The 15,337-nt window shown below is 48.0% G+C and overlaps 1 protein-coding gene across 2 annotated transcripts in view; it reads left to right on the forward strand.

Annotated features, from left to right (window-relative positions):
- SRF (serum response factor) overlaps positions 1-15,337 on the forward strand; it is a 70,657-nt gene that overhangs the window by 6,439 nt on the left and 48,881 nt on the right. For both annotated transcript variants that reach the window (XM_081904077.1, XM_081904078.1), the window contains exon 2: positions 13,134-13,400. In XM_081904077.1, coding sequence (XP_081760203.1) covers positions 13,134-13,400 — 267 coding nt within the window. The remainder of the gene's footprint in view (positions 1-13,133; positions 13,401-15,337) is intronic.

Raw genomic sequence — 15,337 nt, forward strand, 5'->3', positions numbered from 1 at the left:
GAATTGGAGTCAGTGAAACCCACAAGTTCCTCATCTCTGTAGTAGTCTGAATCTGGATGTTACTGACGTAGGGCTAATGGTGGCATGGTGTTTTCTTTCCAAGAAAGGGGGGTGCATCTGTTGCATCCATTTTGAAGCCAGTGAAACCAGCTTTGTGGCACAGAATCCCCTGAGCTTTGGATCTGACCACCCCTGAAAGCTTTAGACCTGACGCTTCCAAGATGGGCGGCAGAATGTCCCAAATGCCACATGCCACATCTTGTCTGCACTGAGCTTCAGTTTTTTCTTTCTCATCTAATACATTGCTGTATCCATGCACTCAATACTGTATGCACTTCCTCCATGGCCAGTTAGCTCATTCTGGGGTGTGTGGGGGTGTGTGCATTGCAGAACAGGAGCTGGGCTCTTCTGCCCTCCAGCCACTGGCTTTCATCCTCTCCTCTGCTCTCCTCTCCTGAGTAAATGGCAGAATTTAGGCCAGCACCCTTGGGCCAAAAGTGTTGTGTGGTTGCGGGCCCTCTGCACACGCCGCTGTCGTTGCCATTTGAGAAGCTCTCCAACAGCTGGTCTTGCCTTCCCCCTGAGTTGCTGCTGTGAAATGAAGCCCGGAGCAGCTGTTTGCCATTGGGACAAAGTTGAAGAAAGGCTCTGTTCTCTCCCTCAGCTGTCCTGCTCTCTGGTTGTGGCCATGGCCATAGAGTGGACTGAAGCAGTCTGCCGCTCTCTGCAATACTTTGCCAGCAGTCTGGCCAAACAAGAATTCAAGGGGAGTCGGGAAGCTGCAATCCAGCTCTGTGTGTGAAGGGGGTCCGGGGCAAGGGGCTGCGGAGACAGCTGTAGGCAAGGCTCACAAGGCAGCTCCTAGGACTGGAATGCCACACATCTTCTAGACTTGCGCCTGTAGAGTTGGCCAGTGCAGCTCAGAGCCTGTTGAGTCAAACACAGCCCAACAGCTGATGGGTACATAGGAAGCTACCATCTATTAGAGTCAGGTCATGGTTTCATCTACCTCTACATTGCCTGCACTGGCCGGCAGCAACTCTTTCAAACGGGACCCCCTGAGCCCTAATCTGGAGAAGTCGGGGATCAAACCTGTGACTCGCATGCAAAGGCAAGGCCCTGAGCTGTGGTCCTCCCCACCAGGGATTTGATTCAAACTCCTAGATTTGCTGTATGCCCAGGAACAGCAGAGGGGGTGGGGTGAAAAGCATGGCTACTGGATTCTGCTGATCTCTCTTTCAGGACTTGTTTCCCAACAATGCCCGAAGGGGGCTTTGACAAGTGAGAGAGATGAGCAGAACCTGCATCCTTGTCAGCGGAGCAGTGTGTCCGTATCATTACTTTACTTTGTTGTTCTGTGTGTGTTTATTTTATCTATTTATAAGAGCATTGCCTTGCTGCGACTGAAACATCACTCACAAGTTAATGCTCTGAGGGCCTGGGCCCAGGCATAGCCATAACCCCTGGACGGTTAGGGCAGAACATAAATCAGCCTCTTAAAAGTTCAGATTCCCAAGGACTCTTCTTGCCCATCTTGGCTGCTGTAGGGCTGCTTCTGTGCATTGCAGAATAAGCACCAAGCAGCTGCCTTTTGTTTAGACACGGAGTTGCATTGAGTTTGCGGGATTATGAATGTTCATGCACACGTGTGCACTTTGCTCTTAAAAAATATAAACCTCTTAGAAATGACCTTGGGCCATCATTTCAGGAGAAGTTGGAGTGGCTGCTCAGTGTGAAGTAGCCTAGTTGTGCAGCCAGGTAGATCTCGCCATATTAACCTGCTGTCCTCCAGGCATTCCTCGGCTTGTCCCTGCTCTGGTTGTGGCTTTCTGTCAGCTGGATGATCTTTGGAGTGTTGCTACTATAGAGGTCAGTTCAGCAAGCAGTGCATGAAAGCAGGACTGTAATGATCTTTTCACGGGTTTACACTTTTAAGGCACTCCCACCCCTTTTTATGGAATTACTCTGCCAAGATCTGCAGCTAACTCTGCTGGTTTTTTGTAGCTCAAGGCATTCGTCGTCTCCAGCGCTTTGTCTATTAAGCTGTTTGCAGAGAAGCAGTGACAATGATAATGAAATTAGAGGCTTCAACTGCTGAGCACATCTTGCTTTCCCCATGTTTGGGGACTTCTTTGTATATATTTTGCATTGTTATGCGTTTGTCACCGGGATGCAGGTTTGTTTGAAAGCCGGTCTTCTGACGCATTTCAATGCCCCTTGTCCCATTTTATTCTTTGATAGGGTAACAGCAGTTGAAGTTTGGTAAAATCCTCATAGAGATCTTGAGGCTGCTGAAATGGTTCAGTTGGAGGTCAAGTGGTGTTATATGTATACTGCCCAAAGTTGCCACTTAAGCAAAGTGTTAGCTGCAGTTACCCTTTGCTGGACGGAATATGTGATTTACCCTGTTCTTTGTGCAAAAACACAAAGAACCTGCATTTCCCAGTGTTGTATTCTCACTTGAACACCCAGTTTGTTTTGCTCTATAGGTTTGTTTTGCTCTGTAGGAGACAAACCGTTCTTGCATTTCAGCCTTGGCGCTCTGGAGCAAGAGAGACGTGAGCAAATACAGCCTTGAATTTGGTGGGATGCGTGGATGTGCGTTGGTCTCCATTTACTGCTGCAGGGCAGCCCTTGCCAACCTGCTGCCCTCCAGATGCTTTGAACTATAACTCCTATCATTCCCAGCTAGCATACGTGCGCTGGGCAAGGCTGATGGGAGATTCAGTCCAAGACATCTGGAGGGCACCATGTAGGCAAGGGCTGCTGTAAGTTAATTAAAACGGGGGTGGGGAAATTTGACCCTTCCATATTTGATTGGACCAGATAAGATGCTCCTGCATCCTCTCCTCCTCGTGGCCAACCAGATGTCTGTAGGAAACCCACAAGCAGCACCTGAGCACAAGAACACTCTCCCCTCCTGTGGTTTCTAGCAACTGATATTCAAAAGTATTACTGCTTCCAGCCATGGAGGCAGATCATAGCTATCATGGCAAGTTGATTGCCTTTGTCCTTCATGAACTTGTCTAATCCTCTTTAAAAGCCATCCAGGTTGGTGACCATCGCTCCCTCCGTGGGAGCAAATTCCATAGCTTCAGTCTCTCTTGTGCGAATAAATACTTCATTTCGTCCATCCCTAATCTTCCAGCATTGGTGACCATCGCTCCCTCCGTGGGAGCAAATTCCATAGCTTCAGTCTCTCTTGTGCGAATAAATACTTCATTTCGTCCATCCCTAATCTTCCAGCAGAAGGTCCAGAAGTTCTAGTGTTGAGAGGGAGAAAGTCTCTACCTCTGTGCTGTTTGTAATTTTAAAAACTTCTGCCATTCCGCCTCTTTCTCTGAACTAAAAGCATCCCAAATGCTGCAATCGCTCTTTAAAACAGAGTCGCTCCACACCCCCTTGGATCATTTTGGTCCCTTTTCGATACCCTGAGGTGAGGCAACCAGAACAACACACAGTAACTCCCACCATTGGCCACACTGCTTGGGACTGGCGGGAGTTTGGAGTCCCAATAGCATTTGGAGGGCTGCATGTTCCCCACCAAAAGGGATGCGGGTGGCGCTGTGGGTTAAACCACAGAGCCTAGGACTTGCTGATCAGAAGGTCGGCAGTTTGAATCCTCGTGACTGGGTGAGCTCCCGTTGCTTGGTCTCTGCTCCTGCCAACCTAGCAGTTTGAAAGCACGTGAAAGTGCAAGTAGATCAATAGGTACCACTCTGGCGGAAAGGTAAACGGCGTTTCCGTGCGCTGCTCTGGTTCGCCAGAAGTTGCTTAGTCATGCTGGCCACATGAGTCGGTCACGACTGGACCTAATCATCAGGGGTCCCTTTACCTTTATGTTCCCCACCACTCAGGGGATCGTTGGTAAAGGATAGCTCTGTGAACAGCTACTGGTAGGCATGAGAGACAAAAAGAACCTCATTGCTGTACTTGTGGACACAACTTGCTGGGAAGGGCTGTTTTCCTCATGCCCTGCTTTTGAGACTCCACAAGGCACCTATCTGCCTACAGCTTCCTGGACTAAGAATCAGAGAATCATAGAGTTGAATGGGGCCCTGAGGATCATCTAGTCCAGCGGTTCTCAACCTGTGGGTCCCCAGATGTTGTTGGACTACAACTCCCATCATCCCTGAGCTCTGGCCCTGCTAGCTAGGGGCGATGGGAGTTGTAGTTCAACAACATCTGGGGACCCACAGGTTGAGAGAGGCTGATCTAGTCCAAGCCCCTGCAATACAGGAATATGCCGCTGTTCCTTCTGGGGATCGAACCCGCAACCTTGGTGCTGTCAGCACTGCACTGTAACCAACTGAGCTCTAATGAGACTAGCTGGACCTTTTGCCTCTTCCAGCATTGCTCTCCTCCTGTTCTCAGACCCAAGCTGTGCAATGGCAGGAGGAGAGCCTTAGCTGCGGGACTTGACAATTAACTGCCCGATCTGCTGCTTTTCTGCTCTCTGACCTTGTCAGTGGTGGTGGGGGTAAAGGGCACCTGCGAGGAGGCAAGTCCGCCCGGGAGGTCGGCGTGGTATCTAAGAGAGGTCAGGCTGTGGCATATTGCTTGGTGATGACTTTGGCTGACGTTCCGAAAGCTCTACTGACTCCGCTTCCTCTTGCTGACTGATGGCCTGTGCTCAACTGTCAATTGCAGTGCCAGTTTCCCCTGAGTAAGTTCCTCCTCCTGTCATTGTGTTGGCCCAGGGATGAACAAAGCCCCCTGAAGCAAGTGACTTGGATGGAGAGCAAAGCTGTTGTGGCCCTCATAGGAGATTACGGTTGGGTCCGGTTTGGTGCTGTGTCTGATTTTGGTGGTGATGGGAGGGGGAAAAGCAGTGAGCTTTGACTCTTGCTTGCAAACTGCCGAAGCACGATAACAGAAGACAGAGTGTTGTTTGCCTTTGTTAAGGGTTCTCCGAAGTGAGATTTCTTGCCCCCTTGTGCAGGTAGCTGGCATTGAGCGGGTTTGATAAGGTAGTGAATCACAAGCTAACCAGAGCAGACTATGGAGGAGACTGGCAAATGCAGCATGTAAAAAACCGTTGTCTAATTGGATACCAGTTGGAACTTCTTTCACAAGTGAAGGAATGCTGACCATGCTTCTGAGCATGTGCAAAGTACCTTTCCCTCCCTGCTGTGTAATTGGAAGCAGTCCTCTGACATTTTTAGGGGTGAGGGTTGCAAAATAAGACTGTGGCTTCCAGGTCTAGAGCCTCCTTTTTTAGAAGGTGAATTTTGCCGAAAACTATGTGTGTGTGTGTGTACACACACACACACACACACACACACACACACACACACACACACACACACAAAGAGAGGCTGGTTGTGTTCTGTCTGGATAAGCCAAATACGTAGCTGAGCAAGATGACACATATTTCTTTCTGCTTTACCCTGGATAGCAAGAATTCATGGGAGGTCTTGTTTTCGGGAACAGTGTTTTTGGATGGCCACACTGGTGCCACACCTTTTGCCAATGTGCCGGGTTGATTGTTTTCTGAGAGCCTTCCTGAAGGAGAACTCTCCAATGCCAAGTACGCAGAATGTTGAGACTGGGACCGGGGTGTGCGCACGATATTTATAAACATTGGCAAAACAGTAGATTTAGGAAAAAAGAATCCCAAACCTCTGGAGGAGTTGCGCTCCTGCAGTGTTAGGCCTGTGGATTAGAAGCCAGAGCCTGGGCTAGGGGCCTGTAGAAGCATGTAAGAAAGGCAGAGGCCAGGGGAATGTGTAAAACAGCTCTCCCCAGCTCCCTTAAGATATGGAACTACAATTCCTATCAACCCTTTTCCAGCGGATGATGGGAATTATAGTCCAGCAACATCTAGAGGCACAAGGTTGGGAAGACTGGTATAAACAGAGCAAGCCTTAGAAAATATTAGAGAGAAAAAATTAATGTGCAATGAGAGGAAATGTTAAAATATGTGCTTAATAGTCGCTGGATGCAGAAATGGACAGAGTTAAAATCAATTAAAAGTATATTCTTTTTTAAAGAAAAGGTCAGAGTTCTTAAAAGCTGTGTCATGAAATTTCCTTTTCTGCCTGTCCTTTTTGGCACCTGCCCACCCTAAAAAACCTAGGCACCTTAGTTGACTTTTTAGTTTACTCCTGTGAATGCTAGGTTACTGGAACTGGCAGGGGAAGGGATTTAGATGGAGGAAGTAATTATCTGACGAATAAGTTGTGTGGTCCAGATTGCTGTCTGACTTGGGAGTTAGGGAGGAAGTGGGGAGGGTCCTGCTCCTCAGCCTCCAGAGTCTCCCTGCAAAAGCCTCTGTTGTGACAACTGGGTTCCTGGGGCCTAGTTCAGTTCAAACTCTGCGATAGTATGGGCTGCAAGGGAATTCCCGTTCTCCAGAGTGGGCTGTGGGATTGGAACAGTTGAAGAAAAGAGAACTAAAGTCGAAAGAAAACCCTTAAAAATGTTACAACTCCTCATCTCCTCCAGATTGACATTGGTCATTATGAAAACCCACTTAACAAACAAGGCCTTGCCGCACATTTGAAAGATGCTTGGGTCTTTAGAGTTTTACTGAGTGTGGCTTTGGCTGCCTGGAAGGGTCAGAAAAGATGCTGCAGGTACCGTATTTTTCACTCTATAAGACGCACCAGACCACAAGACACACCTAGTTTTTTGGGGAGGAAAACAAGAAAAAAAATATTCTGAATCTCAGAAGCCAGAACATCAAGAGGGATCGCTGCACAGTGAAAGCAGCAATCCCTCTTGCTGTTCTGGCTTCTGTGATAGCTGCACAGCCTGCATTTGCTCCATAAGACGCACACATATTTCCCTTTACTTTTTAGGAGGGAAAAAGTGAGTCTTATAGAGCAAAAAATACGGTACTTTGATGCAAATATATTTTGTCTGCAACACCAGGATAATTGGCAAAAGCAGGAATTTATGTATAGTTGACCCCCCCCTTATAATATAGCAAAATGTATTACACACACACGCGCGCACATGTGCAATTAAACCAAGGTGTTTGGATTTAAATCCCACCACATGGAGATTCTTGTGTTAAATTGTTGGGTTTTACCCTGATTGAATTTAAAGTTTTGCTAAATGTGCCCTTTGTGAGACGCTTCATTTTAATTGAACTTGCTTCTCTGTGGGTCTTTGCTTATCTCAGTCAGGCTTGCCACTCGTTCAGTTTGTTTTCTAGAGGAAGGAAGTAACAAATAAGAACCATTGAATAACTAGAACATGTTTGCTCACAAGTGATCAGAATCTAGTACCAGTCTGTGTTTCCAGGAGTCTAAACTCGTAACTATGCGCCGGTTCACTTGAGCAGTTACCTGCCTTGGAAATTCTCCAATTATCTAGCTTGTTAGGACATTGTAAATAAGGTATTTGTTAGTTACAGTCTGTATTCTGATTAGCTGAGAATGTTATCATGTGCCTACGAAAAAGACGCCTATTTTTTCATTTAAAAAATCAAACTTTATTGACATAAACACATACAGAATACAGTAAAAATAATGGATATGGCAAATAATAAGGCATGTGAAAGTAGAAAAATAAAATACAGGTACACAGATACAGAGGAGGGGTAAAAACCCAAGAAACTGCTGAAAGTACAATGCCTCATTCAATTGTCAGATATGAGAAGAAGAAGGTGGGTCAATTCAGTTCTCAGTAAAACCTCTCCACATGCTTGTCTGTAGTACAGGTGGTGTAGTGGGCTGTTCAATTGAGTTAGCATAGCAGAGGAACTTATACCATATTGAGTAAAAAAGGACAAGGCACTTGATTTTGACAAAGCATTGCACATAGATTAAAAACAAGGAAGTCTTTGCCCGTGTTTTGTTTTGGCTTTCTTAACATCAGAGCTTCAAAACTGGGACTGTCAGGCAAAAGGCCCTGCTATATGCTTTGGCTGGCTGGAGCTGATGGGGTTGGAAGTCCAACAACATCTGAAAGGCACCAGGTTGACTATGGCTGACAGAAATAGATTGGGGAAAAGGTGTTCTTTGTGATTCTTATACCTCTCTACTTGCATGTTTAATGTTTCCCCCCTAAATCTCCGGTTGAATTATCCCCAGTTTAAGGATTGATTCTCCCCACTCCTGCTTTACAAATGTAATTGCCATGCTTGAGCAAGCTGCCTCCAGGTTTCTAGCTGCCGGCTTGCTTGGTTAGTGATGTGGCTGTGTTTAATGGGAAGATGAAAGTGCTCTTGAGTGCGGTTGACCCACCTACAGAAGGCGGTAAGCAACTCCTGTTGATTGTAACAGATTTGACTTGCACCGTGTTCCTATATAAGCAGCAGAGGCATGAGAAGCTTCTACCTTGGAATTTGAGCATACTTAATTTTGCCTTCTTTGAAGAAATAGTGCATCTCAGCTACAGTCAGGTATATTTAAATGAACTATTTATTTTGCTTAACATTTTATTACAAAAAGATAGAGTGCAGTTGCAGAACATTAACAAATCTTTGGTACTGCCATTTTAATTTGCAAAAAAGGCGTTTATAGTTCTCATTCACCCTCTTCAGAACTCAGAGTTCAGGTGAAGTGGCAGGGCTGGTTCGGAGTGCCTTACTCGAGACCACATATTATGGCAAAAGTGGGACTTGAATCAAAACCCTGGAAAGAAGTTTCTTGGAAGGTATACAGAAAACATAAAACAAAGTGATGGACAAGCCAGCAGAGCAGTTGCTTGTTTGGTCTTCTGGTTGGAGAGGTGCAAAAGCTGCTTCTTTTTAAAAATTGATTTTTATTGAGTTTTAAATTGGTTATTCATATACATATTCCATTCACTCTTTAACATATATTGTACACATATAAAAACTCTAACAATAACAAGTGACTTCCCACCACCTCAGTGCAGCAGCTTCTGTCGTCTTCTCAATTGTGTTGTTTTTCCTTATCACATTTCTAATACATAATATATCTCAGGGGTGGCCAACTCCCAAGAGACTGCGATCTACTCCCAGAATTAAAAACTGCACGTTTTTTAGGGGTTCAGGTCAGGTCAAAGTTGTTGAGCTTTTTTTTTTTTTTTAGGGAGAAAGGGGAACAGCCACTCACCAACAGCCTCACTCAGTAAACTCCCGGTCTTCTGTTCTGCAGATCATGTGACAATGGAGGGCAGGGTGAGGGGGCAGGGCCAGATTCTAATTTACCAATGGAAAAGGACCCAGGGATCGACCACAATCTACCAAAACCTCCCAGGGATCTACCAGTAGATTGCGATCGACCTGTTGGACATACCTGATGTATCTTACCTATCTGATCATTACTTTGCAAAATTAAGTCGGAGCATATCAGGGATTTTATTTGAGAACAACGTTTCCCCAGATAATCTTTTACACATTCCCACTCCGTTTTGAATTTTTGGTTTGGTTGGTTCCTACCTGCTTCTGTCATGCTTGCTAGTTACAAATACTGATACAATTTAGTTTGCCATTCTTCCTTTGTTGGTGTCCTATTCCCCTTCTGATTCCTTGCGATTAACGTTCTTGCTGCTGTTGTAGCATATAAAGGTAAAGGGACCCCTGACCTTTAGGTCCAGTCACGGACGAGTCTGGGGTTGCGGCGCTCATCTCGCTTTATTGGCCGAGGGAGCCAATGTACAGCTTCCGGGTCATGTGGCCAGCATGACTAAGCCGCTTCTGACGAAACGAGAACAGCCCACGGAAACGCCGTTTACCTTCCCGCCAGAGCGGTACCTATTTATCTACTTGCACTTTGACGTGCTTTCAAACTGCTAGGTTGGCAGGAGCAGGGACCGAGAAACAGAAGCTCACCCCGTCGTGGGGATTTGAACCGCCGACCTTCTGATCAGCAAGCCCTGGGCTCTGTGATTTAGACCACAGTCCCACCCACGTCCTTCTGTTGTAGCATCTAGGAACACCCTTTTTCGAGAAGTGCAAGAGCTTCCATGCCCATCAAGTGGAGAGTTTGTTAGACTCTGGTTCAGATTTCAGGTGATGGAAAAGGCCTGTGCCTGAGATCTTGGGAGAGCCGCTGCCAGTCAGAGTAGGCTAGATGGGAAAGTAGTCCGACCTTCTAATTTGAAGCTGGCTTCCAACATTCCTATGTTTGCCGTGCTTGCTGGGTGGCTGTTTGCCAAAGTAGGCTCCCACTCTCACCCCCCAAGTTGTTCTTGGTAAGAGAGCTGGCCTTTGTGTTTTGAAGGACTTATTAACGAGGGAGGCAGGCCAGCCGGCTAGGCCTTGGAGGAGCTAGTGAAGCTCCAATTTGCCATGTTTGTGAAGCCGGTGTGGTGCTGGCGGAAAGAGCAATGAGTGCCGCAGATAAAGAAGAGCGACACATTTAGCAGACGCCTGATAAAAGGCGCCTGGCTCGTTGCAAGTGAGGGGGAAATGAGTTTGTGCTTCCCTCGGCCACATTCGCACCATACGTACGATGCTGTTTTAAACAGTCAGGGCTTCTCCTAAAGGATTCTGGGAGCTGTCGGTGGTTAAGGAGAACCCCATTCCCCCCACAGAGCTACAGTTGCCCTAGTGGTTTTAACAGCCAATCCTCCTTCACAGGAAAATCTGGGAATTGTAGCTCTCGGAGAGGAACGTGGGTCTCACAGCAACTCTCGGCACCCTTAACAAACTACATCTCCCAGGATTCTTTGGGGGAAGCCATGACGGTTTAAAGTGGTATCACACTGCTTTAAACGTATGGTGTGGATGTGCCCTTGGTAAAATGGAAAGCTTTCGGTTTTGGCTGTAGAGTCCTGCTGCAGGAGCCCTGGACATTATCGTTGTTGTTTGGTGTCATAGGACTGACTCCTCACTCATCTTCTCCTCTATAACCTTTCTATCAGATGGGGCAGTCATCACTCTTGTCTTTTGACAGGATGTGCTCTCTATTTCTAAGCTTTCTTGTCCCCCTCCCTGCCTTGTTACAGAGTGAATATGATGCTGTCTTCTTATTTCAGGCTTTGTAGCTGAGAAAGAAGGCTAGAAAGGGGTCAGGGGGGAGGATGCTGGACTACTTAGGCCTGATTCAGCAGGGCTCTTGCGTTAGGTAATTGGCTCAAACCACCCCCAGTTTGCACCAGGCTGTGACTCCAGGCCACTGTTTTGAACTTGGGTCTGGTTAGTGAGCTTCAGGATTCTTCTAGTGAAAAGCAAAGTGATCGCCTTCCCTCCAAAGTCCTACAGTTTGACCATTCCTGAGCTGTTTTAGTCCAGCATCACATTTTGCAGCAGCTGGAAGGTGTGGTCATGTCTGGCTTTGAGCAACGCTCGATTTTCTGTTTCCAGTCCCTTTCAAGCATAACTCCTCAACCCAGCTTCTGGATAGCTCAGCTGGTTAGCGTGTGATGCTGATAATGCCAAGGTTGCAGGTTCAATCCCCGTATGGGGAGAATTGTAGGGGGTTGGACTAGACTAGAGGATCCTTAGGGTCCTTTTCAGCTCTACAATTATATTTCCTTTTTAAATGAAAATTCTCCAGAGCCCAGAGCAAGGTTCTGCGCCCAAGTGTAGCAAGCTCCCTTCTACAGAGCCAGAATATTGATCCATTTAACCCTGTGTTGTCTCTGGAAGCCAGCTCTCCAGATTTCCACAAAAGCGTCTGTCCCAGTCCCACCTGGAGATTCCAGGGGTTTGAAACTGTGATCTTCTGCATTGCAAAGCAGGTGCTCTAACACTGTGCTATGGATCTTCTCTTAATGCAGTTGCGGAGCACGCATAGCCTTGATCATTGACAGGTAGCAAAAATACTAACACATACATACCCAGGGCTTTGATTGGATGTGTAGGAAGGATGCCCACAGATAATGCTGTCTTGGTGTCGTCTTGATGATAGCAGAGGGTCAGTGCTCACAAAGCAAGCCAGTCTCTTTACCCCTTTTGCCGCTGGGGCTAAGGGTGTTTAGTACATGCACCCCCTGGAAACATTTTGGAAAACTGTTCCAAAGAGCAAGAACATGAGGAAAGGATCCCTGCTGGATCAGGCCAGAGGCCCATCTGGTCCAGAACCTTGTTATCACAGTGGGGAAACCAGCAAGCAGGATTCGAGCGCAAGAGTCCTTTCTGCTTGTGTGGTTTCCAGCAGCCGGTATGCAGAAGCATTGCCGGTGTGGTGTAGTGGTTAAGATTGGTAGTCTCGTAATCTGGGGAACCGGGTTCGAGTCTCCGCTCCTCCACATGCAGCTGCTGGGTGACCTTGGGCCAGTCACACTTCTTTGAAGTCTCTCAGCCCCACTCACCTCACAGAGTGTTTGTTGTGGGGGAGGAACACAGTGTGGTGTAGTGGTTAAGGACTCATAATCTGGTGAACCAGGTTCGCTTCCCCGCTCCTCCACATGCAACTGCTGGGTGACCTTGGGCTAGTCACACTTCTCTGAAGTCTCTCAGCCTCACTCAACCTCACAGAGTGTTTGTTGTGGGGGAGGAAGGGAAAGGAGAATGTTAGCCACTTTGAGACTCCTGAAGGGGAGTGAAAGGCGGGATATCAAATCCAAACTACTACTACTGCTGCTGCTGCTGCTCCTCCTCCTCCTCCTCCTCCTCCTCCTCCTCCTCCTCCTCCTCCTCCTCCTCTTCTTCTTCTTCTTCTTCTTCTTCTTCTTCTTCTTCTTCTTCTTCTTCTTCTTCTTCTTCCTCTGGACCAGGGGTCAGCAAACCTTTTCAGCAGGGGGCCGGTCCACTATCCCTCAGACCTTGTGGGGGGGCGGACTTTTTTGGGGGGGGGGGATAATTAACGAATTCCTATGCCCCACAAATAACCCAGAGATGCATTTTAAATAAAAGCAAACATTCTACTCATGTAAAAACATGCTGATTCCCAGATTGTCCACGGGCCGGATTTAGAAGGCGATTGCACCAGATCCGGCCCCTGGGCCTTAGTTTGCCTACCCATGTTCTTGACTATAGCTAGAGCAGAACCATCATGGCTAGTAGCTTGCTATTTCAGAGAAGCATGGGGAAGGGAGCAACTTGTCCAGAACTGCGTTGGATCTCGATGTGGGCATTTGGCAAATTTTCTAGAAGGTGGACTCCGATAGCAGACCACATGTGTAAAGCTGGCTTTTCTCCGTTTGTGAATACCACTAAAACCAAGTGATATCCTCTTTCAAGAAGTTGGGCTCCCTCTCCATGGGAACCAGGGTCTTGTGAAGGTCCGCGCCTCATTGTTGACCCTCTCCTTTTCCTCTCTACCCCGCAGGCCTACGAACTCTCCACCTTAACAGGCACTCAGGTGTTGCTGCTCGTGGCCAGCGAGACGGGCCATGTCTACACGTTCGCCACACGGAAGCTGCAGCCCATGATCACCAGCGAGACGGGGAAAGCACTGATCCAGACATGCTTGAACTCTCCTGACTCTCCTCCTCGGTCAGACCCAACCACTGATCAGCGCATGAGCGCTACGGGCTTTGAGGAGACGGACCTCACTTATCAGGTGTCCGAGTCAGATAGCAGTGGAGAAACAAAGGTATAGACACCCTCCCTTTTTCGTGCTGTGGAGGGCTTGGAGGAGGGGGGAATTATTCCTACAGGTCTCTGGGGAGGGAAGAACCTTGTACTTGCAACCTTGCCTTCTACCTTGGAGAAGGTTTACCTGGGAGGACTACAGAGCACAGTTGGGCAGATTTCAGGCTTGTTGGGTGGGTCTACTGTGCGTGTGTGGAAGAGGATGATGAACCTGTGTTGAGGGGGACCGAACATCTGCAGGAAGGAAGCCTGATGTTCTCATCAATTGGCCTCCATGCTCCTTTTAGAACCTTGGATCTTCCAGGGTTCCAAGTCACATGGGGCGCCGACTCAAGTAGCAAGAGACTCTGCCCGTCCAGCAGTTCAAGCCTCCCACATGGAAAGAGCCACTCACCCCTGCGTGTGTGAATGATTTGAGAACCTGCTAGATCAGGCCAGTGGCCCATCCTGTTCAGTATTCTCTTCTGGCCGCCCAGGTGCCAGTGGGAAGCCTGCAAAAGCAGGACATGGGCACCAGCAACAATCTGCAATTCCCAGTAGCTGGCATTCAGAGGTATTTTGCTTCTGACCTCAGAGGCAGTGCCCGGCCATCGTCGCTAGTAGCAGCAGATAGCCTTTATCCTCCATGAGGTGGCCTGGTCCTCTTTCACCTGAAGGAGCATCTCCACCCACCTTGTCCATCCCGGACACTGAGGTCCAGCTCCGAGGACCTTCTGGTGGTTCCCTCATTGCAAGAAGTAAAGCTATAGGGAACCAGGCAGAGGGCCTTCTCAGTAGCGGCACCCTCCCTGTGGAACGCTCTCCTGTCAGAGGTCAAGGAAATAAACGACTATCTGACTTTTAGAAAACATCCGAAGGCAGCCCTGGTTAGGGAAGTTTTTAATGTTTTATTGTGTTTTTAATATTCTGTTGGGAGCCGCCAGGAGGAGCTGAGGCAGCTCAGTCAGAAGGGCAGCATAGAAATAAATTATTATTATTATTATTAGGCCATCCAAGTTGGTGGCCATCCCTGCTTCCTGGGAGTGAGTTCCATAGTTGCTGCACGAAGAAGTACTTTTTAAAACCTTGCAACGTTCAGCTTCAATAGATGCCCACCAGTCCCCTTGTTGCAAGAGAGGGAGAAAACCATTCCTGTACCCTCTGCCACCATGCCATGCATAATTTCATAAGCTTCCATCATGACACCTCTTTGCTTGCCTTTTCTCTAAACTAAAAAGTCCCAAACTCTGCAGCGCCTCCTCCTATAGGGGAGCTACTCGTATGGAATAAGACTTAAGAGAATCAGACCCCTCCGTATTATTATTAGTATTATTATTCTGGCTTCGGTGATCTGTGGTGTTGGCAGGGGACAAGTCTATGGGCCAAGCCTCCTTTTGGCTGTAAAGATTCCTATATAGCGTGACTCCTAGCGTTCAGTTGTCTCTCCCTTACCTCCTCCTCCCTCCTTCCCCGGGACTTGAGTAGTTGTGCCCTGTCAACTCTGCTGGAGCTCTGCCGAAGTGGAAGCAGGGCTGAGCCTTGCCTTGCCCTCGGCAGCACGGTCCTGGATGGGAGATCCGTGGGGTGGGTTGAGGGGGTGCAGAGCGACAGGTGCTGCTTCCCTCCCCCCCCCGGCCACCCCGTGCCCCTCGCCGAGGAGTTCTGCTTTTCGGTTATCTCTCCTTGGGCGTCTCTCTGCTCGCGCTCATTGATAAAAATTTGATTCTGCCTCCGTGGCCATATAAGGCCCGGTTTCCTTCCCCGGAGTCCCTGGCTGGGCCCCTCACATTCCTTATAAGCTGCAGCTGTCTCTTGCTTTGGTGCTGTTTTGGAAGGGGGCAGGGAGGACACGGGGAATTGAAGCACTTGGCTGAACAGACTATTCCTTCTCTCCCTCTCCCTCTCTCTGTCTCCAACCAGCTCCTCTGCTGGCTTAACTCACAGCTCGCTTCTCAGCAG

Source organism: Podarcis melisellensis (genome assembly GCF_964234715.1).
Source record: "Podarcis melisellensis genome assembly, chromosome: 3".
In the NCBI taxonomy this organism is placed as follows: Eukaryota; Metazoa; Chordata; class Lepidosauria; order Squamata; family Lacertidae; genus Podarcis; species Podarcis melisellensis.